At 44.3% G+C, this 27,443-nt stretch overlaps 7 protein-coding genes across 9 annotated transcripts; 2 read left to right on the top strand and 5 right to left on the bottom strand.

Annotated features, from left to right (window-relative positions):
- Positions 1-430: 430 nt before the first annotated feature.
- On the bottom strand, positions 431-1,586 carry LOC6613131. Its single transcript, XM_002037576.2, has 2 exons — positions 1,476-1,586; positions 431-1,418 (listed from the first exon to the last, which is right to left on the bottom strand). The coding sequence occupies exons 1-2, from the start codon at positions 1,529-1,531 to the stop codon at positions 482-484; spliced, it is 993 nt and encodes a 330-aa protein (XP_002037612.1). The 5' UTR covers positions 1,532-1,586; the 3' UTR covers positions 431-481.
- A 6,754-nt stretch (positions 1,587-8,340) lies between these two features.
- On the bottom strand, positions 8,341-9,295 carry LOC6613130 (probable proteasome subunit beta type-2). The gene is made up of 2 exons (XM_002037575.2): positions 9,199-9,295; positions 8,341-9,136 (listed from the first exon to the last, which is right to left on the bottom strand). The coding sequence occupies exons 1-2, from the start codon at positions 9,293-9,295 to the stop codon at positions 8,601-8,603; spliced, it is 633 nt and encodes a 210-aa protein (XP_002037611.1). The 3' UTR covers positions 8,341-8,600.
- On the bottom strand, positions 9,293-10,657 carry LOC6613129 (odorant receptor 23a). Of its 2 annotated transcripts, XM_032727543.1 has the most exons (3): positions 10,524-10,656; positions 9,896-10,049; positions 9,293-9,840 (listed from the first exon to the last, which is right to left on the bottom strand). In XM_032727543.1, the coding sequence occupies exons 1-3, from the start codon at positions 10,642-10,644 to the stop codon at positions 9,417-9,419; spliced, it is 699 nt and encodes a 232-aa protein (XP_032583434.1). In that variant the 5' UTR covers positions 10,645-10,656; the 3' UTR covers positions 9,293-9,416. The 2 variants fall into 2 exon arrangements, with proteins under 2 accessions (XP_032583434.1, XP_002037610.2); XM_002037574.2 differs by having other exon boundaries at positions 9,896-10,657.
- A 218-nt stretch (positions 10,658-10,875) lies between these two features.
- LOC6613128 (probable proteasome subunit beta type-2) lies at positions 10,876-11,781 on the bottom strand. 2 transcript variants are annotated; one of them, XM_032722893.1, is made up of 3 exons: positions 11,719-11,781; positions 11,509-11,659; positions 10,913-11,457 (listed from the first exon to the last, which is right to left on the bottom strand). In XM_032722893.1, the coding sequence occupies exons 2-3, from the start codon at positions 11,597-11,599 to the stop codon at positions 10,913-10,915; spliced, it is 636 nt and encodes a 211-aa protein (XP_032578784.1). In that variant the 5' UTR covers positions 11,600-11,659; positions 11,719-11,781. The 2 variants fall into 2 exon arrangements, with proteins under 2 accessions (XP_002037609.1, XP_032578784.1); XM_002037573.2 differs by lacking the exon at positions 11,719-11,781 and having other exon boundaries at positions 10,876-11,457; positions 11,509-11,599.
- Positions 11,782-12,331: 550 nt separating this feature from the next.
- On the top strand, positions 12,332-16,446 carry LOC6613127. Its single transcript, XM_032727520.1, has 2 exons — positions 12,332-12,612; positions 12,673-16,446. Exons 1-2 carry the CDS (start codon positions 12,441-12,443, stop codon positions 16,311-16,313), a joined length of 3,813 nt encoding a protein of 1,270 aa, XP_032583411.1. The 5' UTR covers positions 12,332-12,440; the 3' UTR covers positions 16,314-16,446.
- LOC116803589 lies at positions 16,410-16,930 on the bottom strand. Its single transcript, XM_032727521.1, has one exon. The coding sequence runs from the start codon at positions 16,859-16,861 to the stop codon at positions 16,436-16,438; it is 426 nt and encodes a 141-aa protein (XP_032583412.1). The 5' UTR covers positions 16,862-16,930; the 3' UTR covers positions 16,410-16,435.
- Positions 16,931-17,109: 179 nt separating this feature from the next.
- Positions 17,110-18,213, top strand: LOC6613126 (casein kinase I). Its single transcript, XM_002037571.2, has one exon. The coding sequence runs from the start codon at positions 17,154-17,156 to the stop codon at positions 18,129-18,131; it is 978 nt and encodes a 325-aa protein (XP_002037607.1). The 5' UTR covers positions 17,110-17,153; the 3' UTR covers positions 18,132-18,213.
- The last annotated feature ends 9,230 nt before the right edge of the window (positions 18,214-27,443 follow it).

The raw sequence follows: 27,443 nt of genomic DNA, 5'->3' as shown, positions 1-27,443 counted from the left end.
TATGTATGCGCCTGTTGCAGTTCGCAGTTGCAACTTCTTCGGTCATTTGTTTCTTGTTTTTGTTTGGCGAGTGTTTGCTGCAAACTTTGGCCCCGGGCCTAGGCCCGTTCCCCAGCTCCATGTACCCCATACCATCTAGGATACAGCATCCAACATCCAGCAAATGGTGCCAGTGGTTGGCCCGAGTGGAGTGTCACTGGTTGTTCGGTGGTCGCTCAGCAGCTGGCGGGCGAATAAATCACGTATTTAAACAAGTTGCCCAACTTTGCTGGCGAGTGTAAACAGGGCACGTGCGGAACTTTGGTTTATGACAAATGCTCGCAGCACTTCGCAGAACGAAACAAAGCGATAACAGGATACGCGGTATCTGGCAATCTCCATTTCGATTAAAAGTACATTATGACATCTGAATTTCGTTGAATTTTGTTTTCCTTTTTGTTTTAAAAAGTCAAGGCACAAGTTTAAAGGTAATATTATTATTTTAAGAATAAAGCAACATTCCTTCCTTGTCATCCTCCAATTGCTTTTCCCAAAGCAACTTGTAGGAAATATCCCCCACCAGTTGTCCCAGTTTCTCCTCTGCCGTAGGATATCCATTCTTGAGTTTGGCCAGGATCGGCAGGAAGTTGGCTATAGCCTCACGTGTCTCGCAGTGACTGGTCGAGTAAAGGACCAAAACGAATCCTGTGGGAAAGACGGCAAATCTTACGCCCAAATTTTCGGTGGTGTATGTGACGAAGGGTCGCCGGCTCCTGTTCTGGGTCACCTCCATCACATGGCGGCGGCTCATCAGATCCACATCGATTTTGAATGGCATGCTAAAGGAGGCATTCACGATGTTCTTGCTGAAGTTCTTGATCACCACCTTGTAGTCGAGATCCTGCAGAATCCTGATCACCTTGAAAAGACCAGTCCTGGCTGAATCGGCGTTCAAGGCGGTGGAGGAAATCTTTCCGCCCGCATGGATCTTCACCTGGGCAGAGGGATCGGTGATCTTCACAACCACGGCGGGATGGCTACCCGGATCGAATCGGGATTCGGCCAACAGCAGGCACAGTTCGTACATACTGAAACGGCAGTTGAAGTCCATTACACAGGTGAAGGGTCTGAAGTGCAACTCCAGTTTATCTTCTATTTCGGCAAGGTTGGCCACATTCTCGAAGACGTTCTCGTAGTCGATGTAAAAGTCGGGTCCCAGGGAACTGCCCTTCTCATAGGCCTTCTCCCACGGGAATTCGATGGGACTCTTGTTAAAGTAATCCTTATAAAGGTAACCCTCCTTCTGTATTGGCTCCGTGAAGTCTTCTTTTGCAGAACTTCCTTCATTTATTTTGAGTTCTTCAAAAAGTTTATCCAAACTGGATATTTTAGCTGCCGGCCCTTCCTTCAACGTGACCCCAGCAAATCTTGCGTCATTTCTGAAAATGGCACATTAACAAATTATTAATGGATAACCTCTCATCTCATGGACGTACTCATTGTAGTTATCCACGTGGTTTAGCGCCTTAAACCTTTTGATCACGGAATCCATTTGAAAAGCCTTTCTTTGTTTACTCCAGGTGTATTTGTTATTCGAAAAAATGATATCAAATGAATCATTATGACAGGAAAAGCAAAACGAGATCGTAATCTTAATACATTTGGCTTAATATTCCTTAATTTACATAATGCCGAAGAATGGCCCAGGTTTTAATTGCTCGATATTCATCAATCAGCCAATACGTAAATAATAGCAGATGAAATATGTCTTCATTTAGTTTTTTTTTTTTTATTCGGAATTATGAATGCAAATGAATCACTCTGATTGGCAAAAGCAAAACGTTAATCCTGTCTTTCACTACGCTGAGTAATTGCTTTGGCCATCTGATGCGCTCACAAAGCCCGCATATCAGTTAGCCATGAAATCTAGATGGAAATAACCCATTATAGCCCATTTGTTGCTGTAAGCACATGACAAACTATAACAAATTACCAGCAACAAAGGCGTTGGATGAAAAAAGCGTGGCATTTCAGTCAACTTATGCGCTTGTCAAGCTTATATTTACACCCAGTTGACCATATTTTATGTCGATTCCGGTTATGAAATTTACAGAGCTGTCAGAAAGAGTTCGGCGACATTTTAGTAAATATTGAAATTTAATCAAGCAAAGTGCAGTGCACACACACACGCTCGTGAGCTTACTGTGTGCCGTATGTACAAATACATATGTGTGTGCACACACAAACGGCAGGACGACAAGGATATGAACACGTCCACCCCCAGACACCTGTCACCATCGCCTCCTGCACTACGATGGTCCTGCCGACCTGCCAGTGCGGGTTATACAATCCAGGGAGCAGGGATGTGGGCATGGGCATGGGCATGGGTGTGAGAGTGGGTGTGGATGTGTGTTCGTCGAAGTCAACAATCAATTGAATCGATTTCATTTTACAAATTGCGTTGAATTTTGTGGTGCAGCCACCACCGCCAGCTGCAATTGACGGCGAAGCCAGCGGCAACAATAACGAGCCCTGGGTGGTTTACTCCATATATCAGAGGGAACCACTAGCCAGCCACCCATCAGCCCATCAACCTGGCAAGCAGTCAACCCTTCAAGCATGCAAATTGGGGGCCACTGTCTTTGCAGTCAGACTGATTTTGATGGTCAATTGCCACGCGCCACAGCTTCTAATTGGAAGGAAACTTCATGACGGATAACCAAATAAACAAGGATATTCAGTCAAGATGGTGGTCCAATAGGAAAATATCGATTGGGCTTTCGTTAGTGCAGAGAACATGGCAAAAATAGCTACTGAGCTTAGTTGATTTAGATTTCATTGGCTTCGTACAGCCTATATTTCGAAAATAAATTTACTTATGCCTAAAATCTCAACAAAATGTGAAAAATTTGCTTAAGGGTAATATATCAATAAAAAATTACTATACTTACCTTACTTTTAAGCCTTTTTATAGTTTGTATTTTGTATTTTCCAGCTCGATACTTTCGAGTGTAGCTACTAGTATTCCGATAGCCCATTTGTAATACACGAAATTGCAATTTAGACCCGAGCCCACATAATGCCCGTGCTTAAATCGATTATAGGCCATTACAGGCGACGTCTACGCAGTGCGCAATTAATATGCTTTTTGGATTTGCCATTGCCACGGCCATTGCTTTGGGGCTTCGGTTTGGGGACTTGGAGCGGCAACAGGACTACAAAAACGAATGCGAATTGGAATAGGAATTGGAATGGAGCTGAAAAGTGGGGCCAAGGAACGTAGACCGCGGCAGTGCATCTGCAATTTTGTGCCGCTGTAATTAAAAGTTGTGGCGCCAACTGTGGCCAGGATAAAGGTTTAACCGTTATCGGGATGGGGCCGAAACGGGGGGCGTATCTTCCTCCGCAGCCGGCGGCTGGCGGTGCCCACTCATTCTAATTCAAATTGAAATGGCGTTTTTGTGTTGTGCAAGTAATTAGAACATAAAGTGGAATCGAAGCGCCGGCAAATTAGATTACAGCCGGAGAGTCGCTGGTTCCAGACCCCCAAAAGCCAACGACACCCACCGATGGACAATCGGAGATAAGTGCAGGCAGGCATGAAATATAGCAAATAAAGCTCGCGGTGGAGCGGGTGGATTTTGGGTGGTTTTCGGGTGGTTTTGGCGCTGTGCGGTGGTGCACTCGAATAAAATGTCGCCGGCACGCAATGTTTTCATTTAGCTAATAGTCATTAGGCAAGCGACGAGTAACAATTCGAATAATTACAATTCCTTTGCGACCGGCAATTGAAAGGGGAAATGGAAATGGGAATGGGTTTCGGGGTCTGGGATTCGGGGACGGGTCATGTAATCATTTTGTGGCTCCTAATGTTTCCATTTTCGCTGGAGAATTGATTAAAACGGGCCAGGTATCGGGCAACAGATTAAAAGCAGCTTTAACCTTTTGTTCTAAAAGTTATACTTTCCCAATCATTATCAAGATTTTTCCCTAACTACAAAGAAACGAGAGGAAGTGTATTTCCTTTATTATCCCAAAACGGAAAACTGACCAAGAGCATTTTTTATAATTTGTCGCAACAGCGTAACCGTAATCCCAGCCACGGATCTCTTTCTGTCTAAAAACTTTATCGTTTCCCGTTGGCTTGGAAAGTCTTCAATCCGATTGACACATTAATAAATGTGTTGCCAATGCCACTGACAGTTTTTTCCTCGATTGCATCCTTCGGAACAGAGTGTTAAGTGCATTGGAAACTTTTGCCACTGCCGGTCGGTTTTCTTATCCCTCGTTTCTTTTCAGTATTTTTATGGACTCCTTTCTTTTCCTGTGTGTGCACTCCTGCCACGCATGGTCATCATGGGGGGAGTCCCCGCAACTTAAATTGAATCCCCACCCATACGCAGCCGCCCTCGGGGAAACTTGGCAACTTGGCTGGCTGTCGTTTCTGCTCGAGGTGTTCATGCGTGCCAAGAAATCAATAGAAAAAGTTTGAAATTACAAAATTGGAAAGAAAACAAATAGTGGGACGAACGAGCAAAATAAACAAACACACAAGAAACAGTCGAGATGGGGGCAGCTATCCTTGGCAGGAGCAGGCTTCGGAATGCTGGCAGGATGTTGGCTTTGGCCAGCCCCAAAGGCAAACAAATCCTCTGACTCTGACAAATGCTGAAAAGTTTTTATATGCCGCCCCACTGAATTTTTCCCTCTTTCATTCGACTGCAGTGCGTGGCAGTGCCCAGGCAAAAGGATTATCAACAAGGATGTTCCAGCAATGGATGCACGAAAGGGACTCCATCGCATGGATACACACCAACTCTTTCGCCGAACAATGGTCGACTGAAATGCTGGCTTACAACTGTCGCAAAGGATCGACTACTGACTGTGGTGAGAAAATATTTCAGCGTGTTTATCCTGGCAGGTTAATTGTTTTTTGTATTTCACAACCAATTAAAATGAGTATCTAAAACTAGGGTCCCATAGTAAGCCTCCTGCTGAGTTGCTCAAGATGGCACAGCGGAGTGCTCTTCAGTTTCCAGTTGGCAATCCATTGGCATCACGCCTGGAGGGCCGTATTAATGTCCCGATGGTCATTGCTGATGTCACATCTGTCTCCGGGCATCGCGAGCCCGGAATTCGGCGTCCCCATAAATTATGCCATCGCTGGTGTTTAATTCCGGGCACATTTTGTTGCAGAAACGGCATCTCCTCACCCAATTTCCCGCCGCTTCAGCCATCAGGAGCCGTGATTTATGTCCGTCGAGTGAAACGAAATAAAATTGGTTGCATAAGAGCCGAATATTGACGCGATCGCTGGCCAACTGGCTGATTTATAGGCCGTTTATCGGCGGCTGAATGCATGTTGTAATTTGTAATCCCATGGGAATAGAATCTTTCTAGGGCACTCCGGATTAACCAGTAGGGTAAGCCTTAAAATCAGAAGTTTTAAAGCACATCTAAAATAAAAAATAAATCAAACGAATTAAATGAAAACCCTATCAGAAGCATGTTTTACCTTTTTACAATGTTCTTTTAAGGTTTTCCTTAATGATGTAACTGGGTGCTATAAACTGCGTGCCGAAAAAAGCTGTTCGAACGAATGCTTCCGTAAACATTTACCTTTTTCGCTAATTTCCCCAAGGCTTTACCCTGCATAACTAAAACCTCCATCTCTTTCTCTTTATTTCAGTAATCCTGAGGCTCTGGTGGTTGGAAAAATGTTAGGAAGGATTGCCATTGCTCCTAAATGCAACTTTAGTTGTCAATTGTCAGGACTCACGGGCGATGCTTCTGGTGACGACATCAATACCCAAATCCAGGAGGCAGCAAATCGATACAGGAACACGTGGCAGTGGTGCTTTCAATCACAAGTTGCGTATACGCAACGTTGCCGGATATCTGTCACTCAGATGAAAGAATTGGCTTATTCACGCTCCAGTACGGTTATTCCTGGCTTATCCCGTACATTTTCAGTTTTCATAACTCTAGTGGCGCAAAGTAGAAGCGCTTTACCTTTTTGTACAAAAACGGCTTGCCCTTTGCCACAACGACTTCCAGATAAAAATGCATAATTAAACAGCCGAGAAACGAAAGCGCAGCTGATGTCGACCGTTTCGGCATAAATTCGCAGCCACCGCATCATAATGTCCGCAAATCCTGGACCTTTGCAATTTTAATAAGCACTCGAGAATGAAAAGGAGTCACCTGGCCCCGGCGGCAGAGTCTTTAAGGAATTTTAATGGGCTTTTGCTCTTGGACGGCCGGCAGAAGGACTTTGTTGCCGCAGTTTACCCTTTGCATATTTAATGCCTGAATTTTAATGAAAATTAAATCGAAATGCTTGTCGTCCGGCCACCGACACCTGTGCCACCGCCGTCTACGCGTCTGCGATTTATATTTAATCCTTTTTGGCCGCTCTGCTCGCTTCTGCTCCCCGACCTTCTCCTCCCGTATATATACCCCATCCCCTGGCGCTGCATATGCCTCTGGTTTTGGCCAGAAACAAATGGCAAACGGCCGCGGGCGGCAAATAAAACATGGCCCACTGATTGATGACTTTGACTTTTGGCCATAATTTATCATAGATACCAGCCAGCAGGCCATTGTTTGGCTCTTGTCAATGGCAGCGAGAAAAACAGCAGATTCAGCTACTGCACTTGGAGAAAAATAAAATTGTATCAAAAGGGAACCTCACTCCTAAGGCATCTCTATTCAATACGTGGTCCTCCAAGTCAGACAATAGAATTTTCGTTCAAATTAGTTAGTTTCATTGCAAGTATTTCTTTGAGTGCACAACGGAAAACATTGCCGGCGGCAACAGATGACGCCCATTCCGTTGAAAAATGTGGAGAAAATGTCATAAGAGAGCGACGGAGCTGAGCAGCCGAGGCCGAAAAACTAATTGCAGCAAATAATAAAAACTAATAGGCTGTCGAAAAAGGCAACTAACCCAAGCCACTGCCCCCGGGGCCATGAAAAATGACAGGGAAGAAGAAAACTGCAAGGATCATCATCATGAATCATCATCAGAGTCGTCACACGCAAACAGCAAACAGAAAACAGCGAGACAGTCGGATGGAGCCACGACTGCGAAGATGCGAGAAAGTTAATGTCCTGTCAGGAAGTCGCTGCCTCGTTGCGCCCTTAAACGTCACAAATTGCCGGTCGGAATGGATGGTGGGGGGTAGACAATGGGGGAGTGACTCGAAGTTACATGCACATTACCAACCAGCCCCCAAAGTTGCTCCCCTTCAGCATTGTGAATATATTTCACAGCTTCAGGTGGAAAAAAGGGGGACAGGTGTCCTTAGACAGCCGCGTTCATTTGAGACGCTCACATGTCAAAAGTTTTCTGCGGAAAAGTTCTCTGTGCGACAGGGAAACTTAAAGTAAAATGAACAGGAAGCCATGAAAATAATTGATATTCGATTTTTTACATTAGTTTTTGCAGTAAAATGTATTACATGACGAGATAGATAAATTAATGTTATTCTAACTTTTTTTCCAATACATAAATGCTAATTCATTTCTAATGGCATCCGTTTTTCGTGCTAAGCTTGATAAGTGCTGTTCCAAAAAAATGTAATTAAAACAAACATTTAAATTGGCTCTCTGCATGCACGGTAAAGTTAATGGAGAGTCGAAATTGATTCTAAAATAAAGCAGTGAGTAATTTAAGTCGTAGCTTAGATACATATTCCCTTCAAAGGGAATTTTCGGAGCTAGTTACTACACCGAAACCGGTACCTTTGAGGTAAACTCGTTGGCTACATTTTCTTTGTCACTGTTGACATTTCATGGTTCCGATCACCACAAGTGGGCGATCCACTCAATCGGCGATACTTTGTCATGTGCGGCCAATTAGCAATGGCAACTGCCACGCTGGCGGACAAACAAAACCCGCTGGCTAGCATAGAAATCCCGGAAAATGCAGGCAGCACAGCTCGGAAAACCCTCAACTCAGAGACCTCTGCCAAGCAGCGAACAATTCAGTGCATTTTTGCAGCAATCTGTGCTCATTTTTATGAGTTTTGCTGGCGACTCCGCTCACTCCTCCAAACCAACGACATTCTGACGGACTGTGGTTCAAATGGGAAATAGAGACATGTTGGCTTTTCTGCTTCCGATTCGCAGCCGTATACGTTTCCTGTATGTGAGGCATGCACTGGGGAAAATCATGCAACAAGTTTTCATACCCAAATCTAACGATATTTCTCCGTCAAACGATACCATTTAAGTGGACTCTGCCTATATGACTATGCCTTTTCAACAGAGAATACTTATTTATGTACAAATGACTTCTTTTCTTTTTGAGTGCAGCTTCTGTCATTGTTGCACAAACAAATACAGTGCCACACACATTCAGACAGATGGCTCACATGGAGAACAAGAGCAGGCCACATATGCTAATACACGGAGGCAGTCGACCATACCCACTCGCCCACCTCCTCCTCTTCCTACTGGTCACTCAAATCCAACCGGTCACGTCAACTAATCCCTGGGAAGTTGTTCGAGCATCACAGTGAAAGTTAGCCAAAAACCAACTGCACAATTATTAGGCATTAGAGGATGCTTTATGAAGCATAGGAGTTGCGCCGAGCACGGCTTTAATACTTTCCCCTTTACCAACTCAGGCTAATCGACTCCTTGTTTAGTGATCCTGGGTTGATGGCCTCCATCTTGCGCATTCCTTTGCTGTCCACCACATATACCTCGAAGTTCCGCTGGTTGATGATCAGTCGCCTCTGGATCTCCAGGACGCACTTCTTCATCAGCGAGTAGGCATCCTCTTGGCTGAGCTTCGAGTTCCAGTATCTCTGCAGAATGCTGCCACAGAACATGCTGCCCCAACCGTGACCAGCATGATTGATTGACTGAGCTGCGCCATAGGAGTCGATGTAGTGGAGGTCAGGACCCTCAACCGCATCGTATCCTGCCAGGAGCATTGCCACCTGGTATCTGGTGTTGGTCCTTATATAATCCGCCAGTGTCTTTCTGGTAAAATGGGCAGCTGACTTGGCACTCAGATGGTATCCGTGGGAAATCTTGTATAGATGCAAGTTTTTGGATATGAAGTCCGTGAACTGAATGGTATCGCCGCCATCGCCCACCGTGGCCATTATGTTGAAGTCTGATAGTCGGTGGATTTTCGATTGGTCTACAAATTTATTGGCATTATATGAGTACCTAATATCAGATATACAATAAGAGGAAGTTTACCATCTTTCATGAAAACCAGCGATTTGGCCTGCATTGTATCTGATGCGAGCATCACAAAGTCGGGTCCCTTGATCCCCAAAATAGTTTCCATCGCCATGGTAACAACAAATTTTATTAAAGTGATACACTATTGTGAATATTTTGTGTTTACTTTTAAAATATTCGTGTTCGTGTTCAGTGGTACTACTTGATTGAAAGTGAGTGAAATGACTGGGCTACTAAGAACCCAGGCCATCTCTATCGGCCATCAGGGTGAAGAAGGAGTAGGCACCCTTCCAAGAGGCCACGTAGGTGCTCAGGTGGATGGGCACCAGGTTGCCGGCGAGGAGAAGCTGCTTCCGCTTAGTGCGCTCCGCCAGGATGAGCATGTGTCCACGGTAGCTGGCACTCTGATCCACCCAGTTGCTGCAGAATACCGCATAGTGGAGGTCAGCAAAACTCTCCTGCACCATGGTTCCATAGTAGCACAGTGGGTATGTCTGCACGGTGATGCCCAAGAGAAAGCAAAGGTAATAGATTCGATCGTACAAGGTCTCCACGTAAAATATCAGGACAAATAAGGTGATGGCGATGTTAATGCCAATAACCATAAACTGCACCATCATGGGATACGAAATGAGGCTCTTGGTCACATCCAGTAATCTGAAGGAAGAGAAATTATCAGAACTGGATACGTAGTGATAGATAGGTGGATTACCTGTACAGCGCATTTTGATCGCGGATGCAGTTGAGCAGATCCTGTTCGTTCTCCTCCAGAGTTTTGGAACCATATCCGATTTCAGAGATTCTCAGGATCAGCAATTGGCATTGCTCGGAGATCAGGTAGAGTATGAGCGGGGGAAACGAGTCAGCTGCAAAACACTGCATAATTTGAAAGACATAGCCAATCTCCTGGAAAGCCAAAGCTCCGATGTAAACCACCAACGAGTTCTTCCAGTCGAAGGGGAACCACATGGGCATGGGCAAGCTTAGCTCAGTTTCGAAAACGAAGGGAACTGCAGCGATGATGAAGACTACAGCGTAGGTGATCTGGAACAGCTTGGACATCCGAAGCAGGTGCTCGGTCATATTTCTATGACGCTCAGACTGGCTCTCGCCAGAAACCCGGGCATCCAGCTGACCAATAAGACTCTGGGCCTCGACCATCTTCGTTAGTTGGGCCACGTACATACAGAACTTCATGAGATTGGACAGCGAAGTGACCGTAAGGCTCAAGCTGAAATTATTTTCCACCGGATCCTCGAAACTGTATACTCCTCTCAGTAGCATGGGTGTCGGCAGGTACACCAAGATGCACAAAAGCATCGACCAACTCCAGTACCTACCCTCGCTGAGATCCAAAGCACCACAAATTCGCCAGGCATTCAACTGCACTCGGAAATAGTCGATTTTCAGGGTTTCGCTGAGCTTCATTTTGAGTTCTTGGTGTCTTTCTTTCACTGGCATACTTTCAAAAGGAGCGCGACCATTTATATCACCTTTCGATGTCAGTTGGGCTATTAGCTAGGGGTTATTAAATCGCAAATTAAATCATTACCGAGGGCTAACCAAGGACACCAAGGTATAGCCAAAACTTGGGAAAATGTACACCCTTTGATTGCCATTCAGCGAAGTAGTGTATATATATCACTTGATACAATTATTTTCATTCAAATTTAATAAATCTTTGATAAGCTACAAAAAATATAAAGGAATTGGATTATTATTTTGTGTTTTATATCCTTCGCTTGGGACCAGCTAAGAAATCCCCTCTAAAGGACTCCAGGTTGATGCGATTCATCTTGGTTATGCCCTCTTTGTTTATCAGGAACAAATCGAAGTTGCGCAAGTTGATAACGAATCGCTTATAAAGCTCAATCACACACTTTTTGATAACATCATAGGCTGCCTGGGTATCCATGTCCGGCTTGTAGAACTCCTCGATAATAGGAGTACAGAAGTTGATGCCGATTCCGTGGCCACCGTACCGGACGGGAACCGAATTTCCGAAATAATCCATGTAGTGCAACTCGGGACCGCTGCTCAAATCGTATCCTCCCACCAACAACGCCACTTTGAAGTTGCAATTGCTTTTGCGATAGGCGGTCAATTGGCTCCGGATGAAGTGCACCGCTCCGCGAACAGTCAAGTCGTATCCGTTGGTTACCTTGTAAAGATCCATGTTCCGTTGGATGAAATCCGAGAACTGCAGGCAGTCTCCACCGTCCCCAGCGGTCGACATCATGCAGCAGCCCGAGATTCGATTGGTCCTTTCCACCTCTACACTCATTTATAATTTATTACTATCCTGCTTATCAGAGGCCTACTCACCGTCATCCAGCCACATCCCCGACTTGGACATCATGGTATCCGAGGCCAGTATGACGAAATCAGTTCCTTTAACACCCAAAATGGTTTCCATTTTAAATGAGGTTTGCTCCAGTAAATTTTAGTCGGGTTTCGAAAGCCTTCTCAGTTACTTCTGGCTCATAAAGACAGAAAAACATTCAGTTGCCAGAACATAAGTAATAACTCACTTACTTTCCTTCCATATTAGACCACGCATTTGTCGCTTGTCAGTGCACTTTATAAAGTTCGGGGGCCGTAAGAGTCCTGCGTGTCCTGTCACCAAGTCCTCCCCCTCGACCAAACACCCAACCAATTCTCGTCTGCGTCCATTTCCGTTCGGTTTGTGCCACCGTTGGGGGCACTTAAAAAGCACTTAGTTGTGTTTCATTGAAATAATTTTCAGCATTTCCGCACTTGAACACGATTTTCATTATCCGCTAGCTGCATTTTACTATCCCCCATTGTCTGCACTTTAATGTGATGGAAATTCGCGCCATTCTGAATAATTATCGCATCTATTTGTGAAATGGAAATATTTCCGCAATTAAAAACATATTTTCTAGCACCCTTCAAGTAATGACGACCATTCCATCCTCATCCAGATTTCCATCCCGGTTCGCACATCCTTTGTGTTTGCCATTTCAGGCATTTATACTGCAATTAAATGCGGGAGCTGCAAACAGCGAAGGAAGCGAAAGTTAATGGAATTCGCTGGGATAATAAAATGAGTCGCAGGACGCAGTGTTTACCTTGATTTTAAGATCTGACCCTACTGTTTAGTTAAGCCTTTAAAGCATTTGAAAAGAGTATCAAAAAATCGGACACAGTGACATAAACAAACAGTCGGTATGAATTAAATTTGCAGTTCAATTTGATGACGACTCTGGGGAGCATGAGTTCCGTGGCTGCTGAAAATGTCATTTACGCTGACGAATCAGAGCTTAATCCGTTTGGAGAGCTCCAAGGACGAGGATGAATGGAATCGGACATTAATGTTCTTCAATGTCGATACCATTTCGGGCGGAGTGTGCCGTGACCACCAAAACAAGATTACGCAGCCAAGGAACTCCGTTTGCAATGGAAAGCGTGAGTTGATTAACGACATTTGGCAATCGTCCACTAACCCGAATATATACGCAAATCCAGGACGAGCTCCCGGTGGCGGATTGGCCAATCCAATTACGCAGAGTGTGATGTCATTTGGAGCAGCCAATAAATTCTATGCTCGCGGACATTCAAATTTTGATCATGGGAATTATACGCCGCGAACTTCTGGCCGGCGAAGAGATAACTTTGCCTATTCCGACAGACGTCGTCACTTTCATTATAGACCAATTAAATCAGGACGAAGTCGTGCCGCAATGGGTTTAGTTTCCCCATCTCCATCGGCCGATTCTACGGGTTACTATGAGAGTAAAAGGATTCACTATACAGACTTTGAGACTGGGAAAACCTTTGATAACAATTACCCAGATGAACCTTATGAATTAGAAAATGATAAACCCCATATAGTCGTCTCAACCTCTGATTATACAAAACAACAGGAAGATCCAAGAGCTTACAAAGAATATGAGGCTGGCAGAAATGAATACTACCCCCATGGTCCAAGGTCAACAAATAGACATCACAGAGAATCTAAAAGGTACTACAGATATCCCTTTACTGAACATCAAACTCAAGATGATTATCATCGAGACTTCAGAGGAACTGTTCCTCGTCAGTTACGATCTAGCTCTTATAGGATGAAACAGAATTGTAGGCAGGCATCGGGATCTTTACCACCCAACTATGATTCAAATTGTTACCCACATGACTCAACGGAATATGGGAGTGACAATGACTATGATGAATCCCCTGAAAATTACAAAAATTACAGAGATTATTATGAGGAACCGACCACTGATGCCTATAAAAATCCTTATGAAGAATTCCATGACTACGAATACCCAGATTATAAAAAAACCAGTAAAGCACCGCCGATACCATTTCCGAAACCTCAACCTAAGTACTACAAAAGTTACTCTAAAACACCGTCCCCGAACTATCCAACTAAAATTTATAAACCTGAAAGGGAATCTAAAGTAAATGAGGTTGAGGTATCCCCCTATGAAGAAGCCCAAACTCGTCATGTTAAATCCGATAGAAATAAACAAAATATTCATCCAGAGGAAATTCCACGTAGGAAAGGTTTCAACTATGTTAGAGAGCGGAGAGAAGACCCGTTAAAATACGACAAAATTTTAAAAGATATTTCACGTCCTGCTCAACACGAAAAATATCCAAGTAAAGGCCAAGACGACAGATTTACTATGCAAGGGAATTCTCATAGAGAACGTTCTATTTCTAGTACCCATAGAAAAATATTTAAAGAAGAACTTCCCCACAGATATCTCCCGAAAAAAATTATTAATGAAACACGGGACCCTCATAGAAACTTAAGAACTAAATCTGTTGGACAGTACGATAGGTCAAATGGGGAATATGAGAGTTATAAAACTCATAGTCATTATAAATCTTCGCCAGATAGAAAAAAGTCGGTTGACTTTGTTCGCTTCACAGACCTAAACGATGGTTCAGAAATTCCGCATAAAATTCGTGAGAACGGCCAATCCCCATCATCTATATTTTTCACTATCGAGATACCGTATAAAAAGAAGCATCGAAGGTATACATATCCCCAAAAAGAGGAATATATATCTAAAAGATCACATTCGGGATGTGATAATTTTGCCCCGAAGTCGTTTAGGCCGCAAACATCGCTCTATGATGTTGGGAAAGGTCGGAAGCGGAAAACAATGAAGCAGAAAATATCTGGATTTTTTAAGAGGTCAAAACTATGCTTGTCAAAGTCGAACATTTTCAGAAGCAAATCTAAACTGATGAAGAATTGTAAGCCAGCACAGCGAAACCCAAACTGTGCTCAAATAAGTAATCCTAGCCCCGATTACTCCGTAAACTCTCCCATAGCAAGTAATCACTCTTTGCAGTCGGAAAATGTGGAAGTTCCTTCTCAGGAAAGTGAACACCAAAAATATGGTATAAAAAGGGGGAAGGAATGCCATTATCCCACTGTTTACAAGGGAACCAACAAACAGCTGCCCAAAAATAATAACGAGATCTTTCACCAGTACTCCATGTTCAATGTTCTAAGCTCCACCAACCAAAGGTCGAAGGTAAATAACGATGACTATGACCACTACGATCCGGGATTAAGTAAACGAAACAGTCGATATTTCAGAGCTACTGCTGATTCGCCTAAGAAGAGTTCCTACAAGGAATTCGATCGCGTGTCCAGTGGAAATTGCAGTCTCTATAGTGAGGGAAAAAGTGGAGATCCCAACGGAAAAAGTGAAATTAACGTCTGCCTAACGATTCGGGCCACTGATGTGAGTTTGACGGGCAGTCCGAGGATAGTGTCATCAAAAATCGTTGAGGATCGTGGCTTATCCTGCAAAAGCAATAATGGTGAAGCCAAAGCAAGCCGTTCCAGGCCAGCAATTCGTTCAGAACCGAGACAAAGTAGTGGAAGCATAATTTGTGAAAGTGCTAGTGGGGAAAACCAATTCAAGAATGTCAGGTTTTCCTCCTCGCACTTTACCCACAATAGTTGTTCCTCCACTCAAAGCAGCTCCGAAAGCAATTCTTCGAGAATTCAAACATCCATACATTCGCAAGAGCAAATCTTGAAAAAGAAGAGCATTGAGGCTAGTTCCAAGCCACCCGAAATGCCTGCAAGTATTGGTAGCTCTTCGGAGCACCTTCCTCCTCGTCATCGCCATGTCACCAAATGGAGCTTAACCAGTCAGTCCAAGTCCTATAGTTCTAGGCCAGAACCAAGACCTTCCCGACCAGGCTTGCGCCAACCATACACTATTGAAATGTGTTCTAGACCACCGACTTTGTTTCAAAGCGATATAACCAAAAGGTCGAGCCTAAAACGGGATACTAACCTCGAGAAATCAGTGCCCAAAAAGGTAGTCTTGAAAACAAATAGCTCGGAAAGTATGATTAGTGGGTCAATGTGCAGTTCTGGTAGCAGTGCGAAATCACTTTGCACATGGGAAAATCAGGATACGAAGAACGATGACAGAAGTGAGTGCCACAGATCCCAGAGCCACAATTTTCAATTTGGTGAAGATAGGAAAATTGAGGTAATCCCAAGAAAAACAAGTAGTTGGCCGCGCCAAAATCCACGAAGCTTTCCAAGACCACCGATCTGGAATACAGATCCTAAACCTTTTGGCAAATCGACCTTGTCACCCAAAACATCAACTCAAAGCTTAGAGTCCTCCATAAGTAGATGCTCCAGTGGTGGCTTGTCAGGAAATAATGAAGAAGGCACCAGCCACAAGCCAAATAATATGCAACTGGTTTGCTATCCCGATGACGATCCCAATTTAACGAATTCTTGCCAGTCCCAGGGTGAATATGGAAGCAAATTCACAGCTATGCGAGGTCTAGATATTACAGAATCAGCGAAGCGAGGGGATCTTTGTTGTCCAAAGCTAGTATCTGATTTGGAGAGAGAATCCTTCTGCCCGAAAAGCATTGTGGAGGAGCTGAAACGAGAGCTATTGCAGACCTTCCGAGCCGAACAGCAAATCAGGAGTCAGTCGCCTTTTCTTCGACCCACTCCGCAAATTATGATATTCCCCTGTGTTCCCAGTGTCATGTGCCATCGCAGAGCGGCGAACATGAATCCGAGTCCCAATCTATTCCCTAGGCCGGAGTCTGAAATGTGCTGGATACCTAGCTCCAAGCCACAAAACCCCGCTCAGTTCAACTAATTTACATCTATCACACCCGGAAAACCTGCAGTACCCCATAGTTCCAAAAGCGGTGATTATGATTTAATAAAATATACTTTTTCTATAGAATAACATAATAAATAAAAATAAATAAAACATATTCAACACCTCATCTTCTGGTTGTCAGATATGGGGGATTCAATTGGAACTGATATGGTCAGTATTCCGCTGGTTGTCAGAATCGCCGCAAGTTTGGATGTATCCACATTTTGGGGCATTAAAATTTTTTGCTTGATATTCACGTTCTTATAATAGGCCCGAACATAGATGTGACTATTCTTCAGCTGAATGCAAATATTTTCAATGGGAAAATCACGCATATCGAACTCCCAGGACACTCTATTTTCCTTTTCCCTGGGCTTTATCCATGCAGTGCTGATATCTTCAACATCTTCGCCATTGTTTATCATTCGGCAACAGTCGTAAACATCTTTTTCCAGTTGTTTTACCCTCTGCTCGCATTCGGATTGCATTATTCTAAAATCTTGGGAATCGAATACACGACATTTATATTTTTGCCCAGACATTTTGAATGCCTTTTTCAAGACTTATTTTGATAGTTTTGATTTCCTGATTTCCTGGTTTGACATATATTCCTGAGTCTGAAACATATTGAAAATAAAAAAATATATATTGTCATAAAATCTTATTATTCACGAACTGTTTGCAAAGTTATTTGGTGAATATCCCATTGCTCAATACTCGGTAATAGTCGGTATCGATAAAAGTTAATCGATAACCTTGTCAGCTAAAACTGTGACAGATTGCAGTAAAGCTTCGCAATATAATAGTTTAGCACTTTTTTTGTCAAAAATAGACATGGACGACTACGAACTGGAAACCATGCTCCGCGTAAACAGCATCATCGTGATTAGAAAACTGGGCTCCGGATCCTTCGGAGACATCTACGAGGGCAAGCACCTGGCGTCGGAACTCCACGTAGCTCTCAAGGTAGAGCGCAAAAATGCCGGCCATTCGCACTTGCCCGTCGAGTCCACGGTGTACAATCTGCTGAGACATGGTATGGGAGTCCCGTTGACGTACCAGTTCTTCTCAAACAGGCGGCACGACGTGCTGGTCATGGAGTTGCTGGGCCACTCGTTGGAGAAGCTATTCGTGATGTGTCATCGCCGCTTCTCCATGAAGACTGTACTAATGCTGGCTGACCAGATGGTGGACCGATTGGAGTACCTGCACATCCATCGCTTCGTGCACCGCGACATCAAGCCGGAAAACTTCCTGATGGGCGTTGGCCTGACCAAACACCGGCTCCACCTCATCGACTTCGGCCTGTCCAAGCAGTACTGGGACATGACTGAGAACAGGCATGTTCCCCAAAGGCGCGGCACAAAGTGGGCCGGCACCGCCCGCTACGCCTCCGTTAATGCACTGTTCGGCGTCGTGCAGTCCCGGCGGGATGACTTGGAAGCGGTGGGCTACGTCCTCATGTACCTTCTGCGTGGTTGCCTGCCCTGGCAAGGCCTCTTGTACAGCAGCAAGTTGCAGAAGGCGGAGGTGATCATGGAGATGAAGATGTCCATCTCGCCGAAGAGCCTGTGTGCGGGCTATCCAAGCGAGTTCCACAACTATATTTGCTACACCCGGCAACTGGGCTTCGAAGAGGAACCGGACTATCGGATGATTAGATGCTCCTTCTTGGGTTTACTGTTTAGACTGAAGTTCACCAATGATCTCATCTACGACTGGGACCTCGCCGAGAAGAACAGCGGCAAGAGCGACTCGAAGGAAGATAGTGTGGAGGCGAAAAAGGACACGGACTGCAGGGTAGTACGATGAATATTGCATGTTGAATAAAACCCTCCGACCTTTCTAGATGTCACAAATGCCAATTTAAAATACACAAGCTGCCAGCTACCAAAATGAGTCCAATTAACAAAACTGGCATTTGTGCAACGTTTGCATTCCGGGCAGATTCGAACTGTTAGCTGAGATTCTGATTCTGGAGCAGCTGGCAGAAGTGTCCGTCAGAACGGATGGCAGCAAAAGTCAATGGCAACAGCCAGGGGTGCCATGCTGGGAGGGCCGAGCAACTTTCGAACAAATGAAAACGTAGAAAATGACAGCATCCAATTTACGTTTGCAATTAAACTGACACCGAACAGACACTTGATTTAGTCGGGAGCCAGTCAGTCCTTGGGCCTGGTCCGGAGCCACCCACAAGTCACTCGGTTCTGGGAAATGTCGATTTATGGACGTGGGCAGTCGAACTACTTTGCCGGCCAGCAGATTTATGAATATGAAAGCACACCAAATGGCTCTTTATTTTACTGTTTATGTGGCAGCAAACCTGACCAGCAGGATGCATCCTATCAGCAGGATGCGGGAGCGGGTGCGCGTGCGGGTGCGAGTGCGACCTCCTCGGTTAGGATCATCACCGCCTTGTGGCACCTGAACAGGCCCGTGTAGTCGGCCATCTTTGGATTTGGTTCTTTGGCTCAGAGCTTAATGAAGAAAGCCGGCTGTGCAGGCGGGCAGAATTTTCAATTTGTTTGGCAGTTTGTCGAAAATAATTTGAAGTTGAGCTTTGATTTGATTTGAATCATAGTTTGTATTTAGGGATGTTTTAGGAAAGATTTCCTATTAATATCTAGTTCGGTAGGCATTCTAGTTATGAGCTGTTATTTATGTCTCAGAACTAATTGTATATGACTTCCTAAATTGTCTTCCGTACGAGGTGTGGAGTAGTTGGTGTTAATGAGGCATTGGAGTTGGAGCCATATATCACCGAACTGGTCAAAACGGTGGGAACCAACGCAAGGGAATTTAATAATGCGGACTTCTTATCAAAAATGGCAGCAATCAGCACGCTCGCTTAGCACCTCGTTGGGCGAGTGTGGGAATCCCCTGGACGAGGACGAGAACGAGCACTTTCCCCACCATTTATCCTCCGAAAGTGTGGAGCAGCAGTCTCTTTTTTTTGGAGCAGTAGTCAAGTGCGAGCCGTGCTAAAAGCCCCATCAAGGCCAAGTGGCGTGTCAATCGGCCATTAACATGGGTCAGGGAGCTCTCCCTGTGCCGCCGATAAATAAAAACAAACACCTAGATGTAACACCACCACCCACACCCACACCCATACACATGACCACTTCGAAATCCACACCCACTTACCCACCCAATTACGCATGGGATAAAGAAATATGCGAGTCCTAAATGAAGCCGAAACTGATTGAGAAGCCAAAGGGAAAGTGGTCGAAATGAAAATGGAAATCCTTGCCGCCGGATTTTGCCACTCTCTTTCGGTTTTCCGTGCGGCTGAAAGAAAGTCTCTCATTAAAAAATTAAATGCGGCAACACTTGGGAATTTGTGAGAAAATTGCTCATTAAAAGTTTTCACCTGAAGAGCCGCCCAAGGCGAATCTCGACACTAATTTTCTTTTCATGTAATTATGTGCAGCAACTGAAGAAACAGCTCGCAAAAAGGAAAAGTCGCTCGCTCTCCCTTTTATTTTCGCCGGCAATTGTTCGTCTGCTGCATTTTTCCAGCAACTTTTCCAGCCCGACAAGAAGAACTTGAGGTTGCTAATGCAAAGGACACAACTTTTTGCGATGTGTGAAAGACTGCTGCCCATGTTTCCATTTCCATCGAGCTGGCGGCTGCTTTCTGATGGGATTTATGCACCCATCGTCACATTGGGCATCTTCATTTGGCATTCGCTTTGCGCTTGCCAACTACAAATTGAATTGATTTTCGTTTGCATTTCCGGCGGACTGCAGTCGCCTCGACTGCATCCGCATCAAAGCTTAATATTGGAAAAATAATGTGCACAAATTGAACTTATAAATAAATCAAATCAAAATATCATGTATTACGACAGAAGGACACGAAGTGAGTGGTTCCCAAGCGCATATTGCGTTCGAAATTGAGTTACATTTAAATATTTTCCCATTTGCAATGCCAAGTGTGGAGGTCCAAGATTTCCACTCCCAGTCCCAGCTGCTCCGGCGATTGAGTTTCGAGTGCCTTCGTCCTCCTGCCTGGAGAACTGATTGTTTTCCAGCAATAGCCAGAGACTAGAGAGGAGTGTATACTTTATAAATGTATTTACTTCACCCGATGAATTTATTTTATTTTAGATAAATGGGTATTCCATTTGATTTGCTACTATAAGTGCATTTTCTTCGCACAAGAATAAACTAAATTGTCAATGTACGAGCAGATTTGAATCGAAGTAAGTGGTCTAACAATGCTCTTTGCCAAAATAACCAAATTAAAGACTCCCATTTTCGTTGAATGTTTTAATCAATCAGTTTTATCTGATCCCGCAGCTGTTGATCCCTGTTAAAATACTAATCCCTCAACGCGCTTAGCTGAATGGTTAATTGCATTAATTTATATCAAATAATTTCGATTTCCTATCATGCAACGAGCGGCCAACAGGGCGTATAATTGATTCGACTTCCGCGGATGCCCCCGAAAATGGCGCCGCCAATAAATCTCGGACAACACAATGCTTCAGCTTTCGCATTGTGTAGCCGGGTTAAAATTATACGGATAAGATCGGGAATAAATTTGCATGGAACTGCATTTACATTCGCGTTTACATTCACATTCGCCGCAAAAGCAAATCTTCAATGGCCAGTGGAAGAGTTTCGCTACCCACGAAACTGGAGCTGGCGGTGATTAATTATCTACATGAAAGCGTGCAATTTACAGCTTACCTTAAGCTCGCCCCCCGATCTGCCCCGCCCACTACCACCCGGCCGTTGTTGTTATTGTATTTATGGAGTGTTTAGTTGTCTGGGCCCGATTCGAGTACGGATAAACGGGAAAGTTACAGCGAAACTGATTTCCATAGCGCACTTTATCTAAATTAAAATCAAAAACTCTGCCGAGCCAGCGCCATTCATTCAGCACGGCAATTGAGCCTTGTCCTGGAAGTTAGTCGGTGGATATATATGGGTACATACTACGCAAGGATACAACGTGTGGCCACTCCAACTGGGCCAGAAGTTGCCTTGTTGCCTTAAACGCAGTTGCTAGCACTGCTTCTCTAAATTTGCAAATATGTTATTTGTTCTGATAAGAAATTGCAGGAAATTCATTATTAAATATTAATTAAATAGTTGGTAATGAAACTCAAGTTATTAGTTCAAAATATTCGAGTTTTTTTTTGTTAGCAATATTTGTAAGGGTATTTTGAAAACCAATCTCGATAAGAATCCTTTTGTAAGCCGGCAGAGTAGGTTTTATTTTGATCGAAATTGATATATTTAATGGAATTTTCCTCGGGGCTTGGTTGATGTCAAGCCGTCGCATCCAATCGCGCCTTTGACCCCAACTGTGACTCCAGGGCAGCGGGAGTAGATGATGTCACGATCTGGCTGGCTGCTCCAGAACTAAACCCATGCCAACTGCCCCCCACTTTCACATCCATTTCGCTCCTCCAGTTTGTCAGTGTCACCGGGAGTCAGCGGCTGTGCGTTGTTGTCTGCAGGTAAATGGTGTGTATTTCAATTTAGCTGCGAATAAATTGCCGACAATAAAGCGGAGGAAAATGTGTAATTTGTTTGGGTCGTTTGTTCCCAGTGTCATATCTCCCGGAATGTATCTGTATCTGCGGCTGAGCGATGAGATTCTTATTTTAATTTTGATTATGTGCGCTCTTCTTTTCCGGCCACGCATTCCGAGCAGATTTGTATCTGTTAGTTACATTTACAAATTGCCCAACGCATTTGCAGTTATCCACCCCTGGGGCTTCGTTCTCCCAGATTGAGTTGTATGTGCTCAGCCTTTAGTATCTAATGGGTAGTGGAATTCGCATGTATGCTGGCCTCTTAGAATGGCAATAGCAACAATCTTTGCTATGGGCACACCTTCTATGGCACGCCATGTTCGATAGGTAGTCCTTAAGTGCTGAGATTTTGCAATTTTGGAGCGGAACACAGGCCATTCATACATCCTTTTGTAGCCGGAGCGTAATAAGATCATTTGCCGGAATGCATTATGAGGCCGTCCCAGAGGAGGCCTTCACACCTGCCCGCCCTCCCGCACACAGGTTAATGTCCTCGGCTGAGAACATCATCACCGGCATGGAGAGCCGTAAGTCTTAGGTCGGATTTACAATGGCCAACTTGTAGGCCATTAGCAAAAATGAAAACAAGGCCATCCCATCGCCGGCACACAGACACACAAAGGTGAGGCTGCGAAACGCTTATTAAAACGACTCTTTGGCCCTGTGACAGGATGTGACGACACATCCGGGGGAGCCCAACCCCGAACCGGAACACCAGACCATGGCCCAATCCCAATCCCAGCCGAGGGAGAGGTAATTTAGATTGCGTCTGCCGTCGGGTCATAACAGACCCAGTTGACATGGAGGTTAAACGGATTATGCCTGGGATATCGCTTTCAGCCAAGTGGCGTGGGCTGTGCTATGCACCTGCCACAGGTTTAGGCCAAGTAATTGCCAAATATTGAGACAACGGAGCGACTGGGAGCGGGTCCCGTTAGCAGTTCCCCTTCCGTTTCCGCTTCCGTCACGAAATTGAATTATTAATGCTGTTGTCATTGGGATTGGGCGCGTTGAAAGTGCGCCGCGAAAAATAGAACTTGTTTGTCCGAGGACCACAATTAAGTTGTCAGTCCAAGGTCGGGGTCAAAAGCCTAGGCGTTGACTTTTGCCTTTGATTGCAGCGACAGGTGTGGCCAGGATATCCCCACAGGATATTTGCCACCTGGGCGTTGGTTTAATGTAGATATCAGCCCTTTGCGGTCGGCACTTACCGCTTTCGTAAGAGGCTTTTTGTTTAGTTTTCCATAAGACCACGGAACTTTAGTTCTTTTAATGGTATTCATTTTGATTTGTTACCTTTTCCTTAACACGGCGAATTGGATGCGGTACCTGCATTGTCATTGCATTAAAAATGTAAATTTCGAGAGAGCCAAAGTACTCTACAAAGGCGCGATTACGCAGTTCAAGTGTCCAGGCCTTTGTTGTGGACCCTTCGTGTTGTTGCAGCCCGGATGAAGTGGCTCTGCTCCTTCGCTGATCCTTGATCTTTGGCAGCGCCTGCGGGCCGCAAATGGAGAACTGGCGGGGCGACAAAGTTCCATTCAAGTGGGTGCTCAACTGGATGTTGTCAAACAGCATCCATCTGCACAAAGGTGAACGTGCCAAGTGGCGTGGGTTCCAAGCAGGCTCCTCCTTGGAGTGCCACCCACACCCGGCCAAACAATGGGGCACTGTGTGGGTGTGTGGTATGACCAGCCCCGGGACTTTCCCACCCCAACTCGCCTGGGGCGAGGACTCGGCTTGATTTTATGTGCTCTGCACTCGGCTGCATCTTGGAAGTGAGCTGTGTTTGAGCCGTATGCCAGGAATGGCCATTAACTGCATGTCGGGGTACAAATGCGAAATGTGTTAATATCGAATCCCCTGAATTCCAATCACACAGCAAACCATTTTAATTGCTTCAGTAGAACAACTGTATTGGGTTTCCAACAACCAAAGTTGCATGGAATATGAGAGATGTTATATATTAGATATATGTGCTCTAATATTATTTCATTGGCAATTGATTTATGATAAAAGTATACAGAGATAGAAACATGGACCTCCTTTCCTTGAGTAAGCTTATCAATTTATGTTACTCTTACATTTTCAGCAGGTCCTACTTCAGTTACATTTTTTGAGTAATGGACACCGTTAAGCCCTTGAATCTTATGCTAATAAAAAACGTCATTTTGCTGTTTGACTAGAAAATGTGTGTAATTGCATAACCTCAAAGAAACACATTAGTGGGCACTCCTGGAAGTGTTCCAAATGAGCTGTTCCACAGGAGCTGCCGCGGTGCACCTGCTTATGTGTGCGTTGTGGAGGAGGAGGACCTGCCCGTCACCGAGGCAAACTAATTACGCGCCCCTATAAGAAATTAAATGCATTTTGTCCCCGCCTTACCGGCAATTTGAGTGCTCTACTCGGTGGCCGGGTGAGCACATAATTGCCACTTGTCGCAGCTCCTCGAGAAGCGCTTCCTTGGCGTTCTTCAACAAAAAAAAAGGAGAAATGCGAAAATAACAACTGCCTCATAATGGCAGTGCAGAAATCAAAAGAGTTGACTCGCAATTAAAATAAATTAAATATTTCAAACGTGAAATGAGCTCTGGTCCGGGAATGGCGTCATTATGAATTTAAGGATGCGAGTTTTCTGAAGCATATTTTGCTTAATTGAATGCTGAATGCCGAGAAACTCATTTATTGCATAATTAAATTTTTCGCCAGAAAATAAACAGTTTTATTTATAAATCACTTCGTAACTGAAAAGGCCATTGGATGTTAGAAAATTAAAATCCGTAGTGACACAACAGTATTTGTTAATTAAATTATATATTATTCTCTGCAGAGGATTCAATTTAAAAATGAATTCAGCACAATGATTGTATTTTGCATTAGTTTTCGAAGAAGAACAAACACATTTTCCACACATGCCACTGTGCCACTTATGTTGGCTCTTTGGCTTTTCACTTATCAATTGTGGCAGCTTTTCGAGCGGATTATTAAGAATTTATGCCGGGTAAATATGGAAAATACAGCGCCATATTGGAATCGAACACGTACGAAGACGTGAGTCCTGCCAGGAGTCCTGGAGGAGCCTACGACAGCCACAGCCAGGATCGGGCCAGGAATCGGGATGGGAATCGGAGATGGCAGTGGAAAGGAAATAGTTTTCAGCGAGTGACACGCATACCCGGCATGTACGAGTATGACACATGTTCTGTGGCCTATTTTATTAATTGCATTTTTGCCACATTTTGGGGCCGCATTAAATATTAAATGCCAGGGAAGCAAATGCGGATTATGCCCGGCTCGGGATGTGGCTCAGTTTAGTTTCATCTAGCCGACATGCACAATAAATTGTATTTAAAATGAAACAGTCGCCCGGCAACTTCTTTCATTCCGGACACGTGCGAATTCATTCAGGACGTGTGGCGTTGGCCCTGATCTCTGACATGGCACGCTGGCTTCGGAACAGGAACAGAAACAGGAGCTGGAGCTGAAGTTGGGAATGGCCGGCAGGACTCGATGTTTGCCTTCTGTCGTTTACAAATTACCCACAGCTGGCGAGAAAAAAGCCAGGGCATTGTGTGCGCCTGGCTCCGTCGTCCTGCGTCCTGCTCCTGGGTGCTATATTAAACGTACATATGTCTCGGGATCCCAGATCTGCCGAAAAACAAGTGCTCTTACATGTGACTGAGTGGAGAGGCTGGGGGCTCAGTTAGTTTATTTTTTGCATGAATTATTCATCCGGCTTTGTCTCATCAAATTGAGCGACCTCGTTAGTCTCTAAAATGTCAAAATTTCTACTGCCAAACATTTGTTGTTTCTATTATTCAAATGTAATTTCCAAATTGCACTTTTCAAAATGAATGGAAAATAAACTTTTCCTGCAGGTGAGTGCGTTGTGTTTTGTTTACGTACGGCATTTGCATATGTGATAAGTTTGAAAGTGACTGCTCAGCCTAATTAATACAGATTTGCCTACTGAAAAGTATGATCTACCACCAGTTTACGAATCGTTACATCATATTGGATAATTGCTAATGCTTATTTGGGCCCTAATTGAGTTATGTGATATATAATTGAAAGCCTGCAGTTAAAACTTGGCCAAATTAAAGTTCGTTCCCCACGTCGTATGCGTAATAATACGCATAATTCCCAAATTGCTACATTAATTCACGAGTTGGTTTTTTCACTGGGGCTTTCGCTCGACCCTCGGGCGAGGTCCTGGCGTTTATGCGAAAAGTTTAATCAACAAACTAAATCGCTTAGCAGCGCGAACTGTAAATAATTTGCTTTGCGGGCTACAACCGTGCGAAAAAGTTGCTGCCGTTTGCGCATCATAATGATAAAAGTTGAATGTCCCTGCAGCAAAAGGATATGTGTAGCTAAATATATATGCATGTGTGTGGAAAATTTAGAATAAATAATTACACACCTTGGTGCAATTGATGAGAAATAATGGAAGTCCTTAAGTTATCGAGATTCATATCTGTTTCATTCTGCACTTCTGCACAAGTCCTGTTGATTTTTGGTTAAATCACATCTGATTTCTCAGTTCTGGGATCGTACCGAAAAAAGCTGGCTGGCTTTTTGCGAACTACCCACCCACAACTAGTATTCATCCCAGCCCCAACCATTTCCCCATTGAGGGCAGAGAAAGGCACATAAAAATGCGAATGAAGAAGCGAATGAAGTGAGCTCTTGAATGGCAACATTGAATACGCATACGCTCGAGGAGTTTGCATGTTAATTGAATAGAAAGCACCGACGGGCCCGATGCATTGCACTCGAAAGTCGAGTCAACTCGAGTCGAGGACCTTGGCTTCGTCCTGGCGAAACGAGGCCATTCATATCAATTTGTTTGGCCTACGCATTGAATTGCGGTTTGTGGATAAGCCTTCGCAGATGGGAATTCCTAGTAGTACGCCGCCACTGCTACGGCCACTGCTTTCCTCATCCGGTCGGTTGTGATCTCTTTGGCAGCGTCAAGTGCTACTCAAAATTTACAGAATTCATTTATGCAAATGAAGTGCCTTTTATGACGCCGAGAGATGAGATGAGATGCGACCAAGGACGCTGGTGCTGATGATGATGCGAAATGCCAGGCAAAGCCAGCACGAAGGAGAATGGATTGGAATAGAGCCAGTTGCAAGGACGAGACAAGACAGTGCGAGTAATGAACGAAAACTGAGCAAATTATTCAGTTCCTTTGGCACAACAATTAAACAATTTACGTACATTTCCAAGTGCTCCAGCATTTTGCCAACTAATTACGCGAACTGCTGGCTTAACTCGAACCAGGATGGCACAAGATGCGCTGACTTTGTAGTTCGTTTTCCACCTAATGAGCTCCTATGTGCGAGCACCCTCCTGATAGGTAAATAATTGGAAAAGTTTCAAAAAAACAAGGATATAAATATGATATTTTATATGCTCCATGGCAGTCGAATAAATATATATTTCATGGCTTCATTTCGAGTGATATCTAAATAAAACATCTTCAACTTGCCCGCCGTCTGTTAGCCAAAACAACTTACTCACCCATATATTGCTACTGTTTATCTTGCCCGTCTGGCTATTCACTTGG

The sequence above is a fragment of the Drosophila sechellia genome, chromosome 2L, assembly GCF_004382195.2.
Source record: "Drosophila sechellia strain sech25 chromosome 2L, ASM438219v1, whole genome shotgun sequence".
Classification (NCBI taxonomy): Eukaryota; Metazoa; Arthropoda; class Insecta; order Diptera; family Drosophilidae; genus Drosophila; species Drosophila sechellia.
Note: the sequence above shows the minus strand (reverse complement) of the source record. Positions and strands in the feature narration are given on the sequence as shown.

Excerpts from the sequence above, each read along its gene's own strand:
- LOC116803589 (XM_032727521.1), bottom strand. The coding sequence starts at position 16,861 with ATGTCTGGGCAAAAATATAAATGTCGTGTATTCGATTCCCAAGATTTT.
- LOC6613127 (XM_032727520.1), top strand. The coding sequence starts at position 12,441 with ATGTCATTTACGCTGACGAATCAGAGCTTAATCCGTTTGGAGAGCTCC. Across the intron at positions 12,613-12,672 it reads CTCCGTTTGCAATGGAAAGC|GACGAGCTCCCGGTGGCGGA; the intron begins GTGAGTTGATTA and ends ACGCAAATCCAG.
- LOC6613130 (XM_002037575.2), bottom strand. The coding sequence starts at position 9,295 with ATGGCGATGGAAACTATTTTGGGGATCAAGGGACCCGACTTTGTGATG. Across the intron at positions 9,137-9,198 it reads GCTGGTTTTCATGAAAGATG|ACCAATCGAAAATCCACCGA; the intron begins GTAAACTTCCTC and ends ATAAATTTGTAG.
- LOC6613129 (XM_002037574.2), bottom strand. The coding sequence starts at position 10,644 with ATGCCAGTGAAAGAAAGACACCAAGAACTCAAAATGAAGCTCAGCGAA. Across the intron at positions 9,841-9,895 it reads GATCAAAATGCGCTGTACAG|ATTACTGGATGTGACCAAGA; the intron begins GTAATCCACCTA and ends CTCTTCCTTCAG.
- LOC6613131 (XM_002037576.2), bottom strand. The coding sequence starts at position 1,531 with ATGGATTCCGTGATCAAAAGGTTTAAGGCGCTAAACCACGTGGATAAC. Across the intron at positions 1,419-1,475 it reads CACGTGGATAACTACAATGA|AAATGACGCAAGATTTGCTG; the intron begins GTACGTCCATGA and ends TGCCATTTTCAG.
- LOC6613128 (XM_032722893.1), bottom strand. The coding sequence starts at position 11,599 with ATGGAAACCATTTTGGGTGTTAAAGGAACTGATTTCGTCATACTGGCC. Across the intron at positions 11,458-11,508 it reads GGGGATGTGGCTGGATGACG|AGGTGGAAAGGACCAATCGA; the intron begins GTGAGTAGGCCT and ends AAATGAGTGTAG.
- LOC6613126 (XM_002037571.2), top strand. The coding sequence starts at position 17,154 with ATGGACGACTACGAACTGGAAACCATGCTCCGCGTAAACAGCATCATC.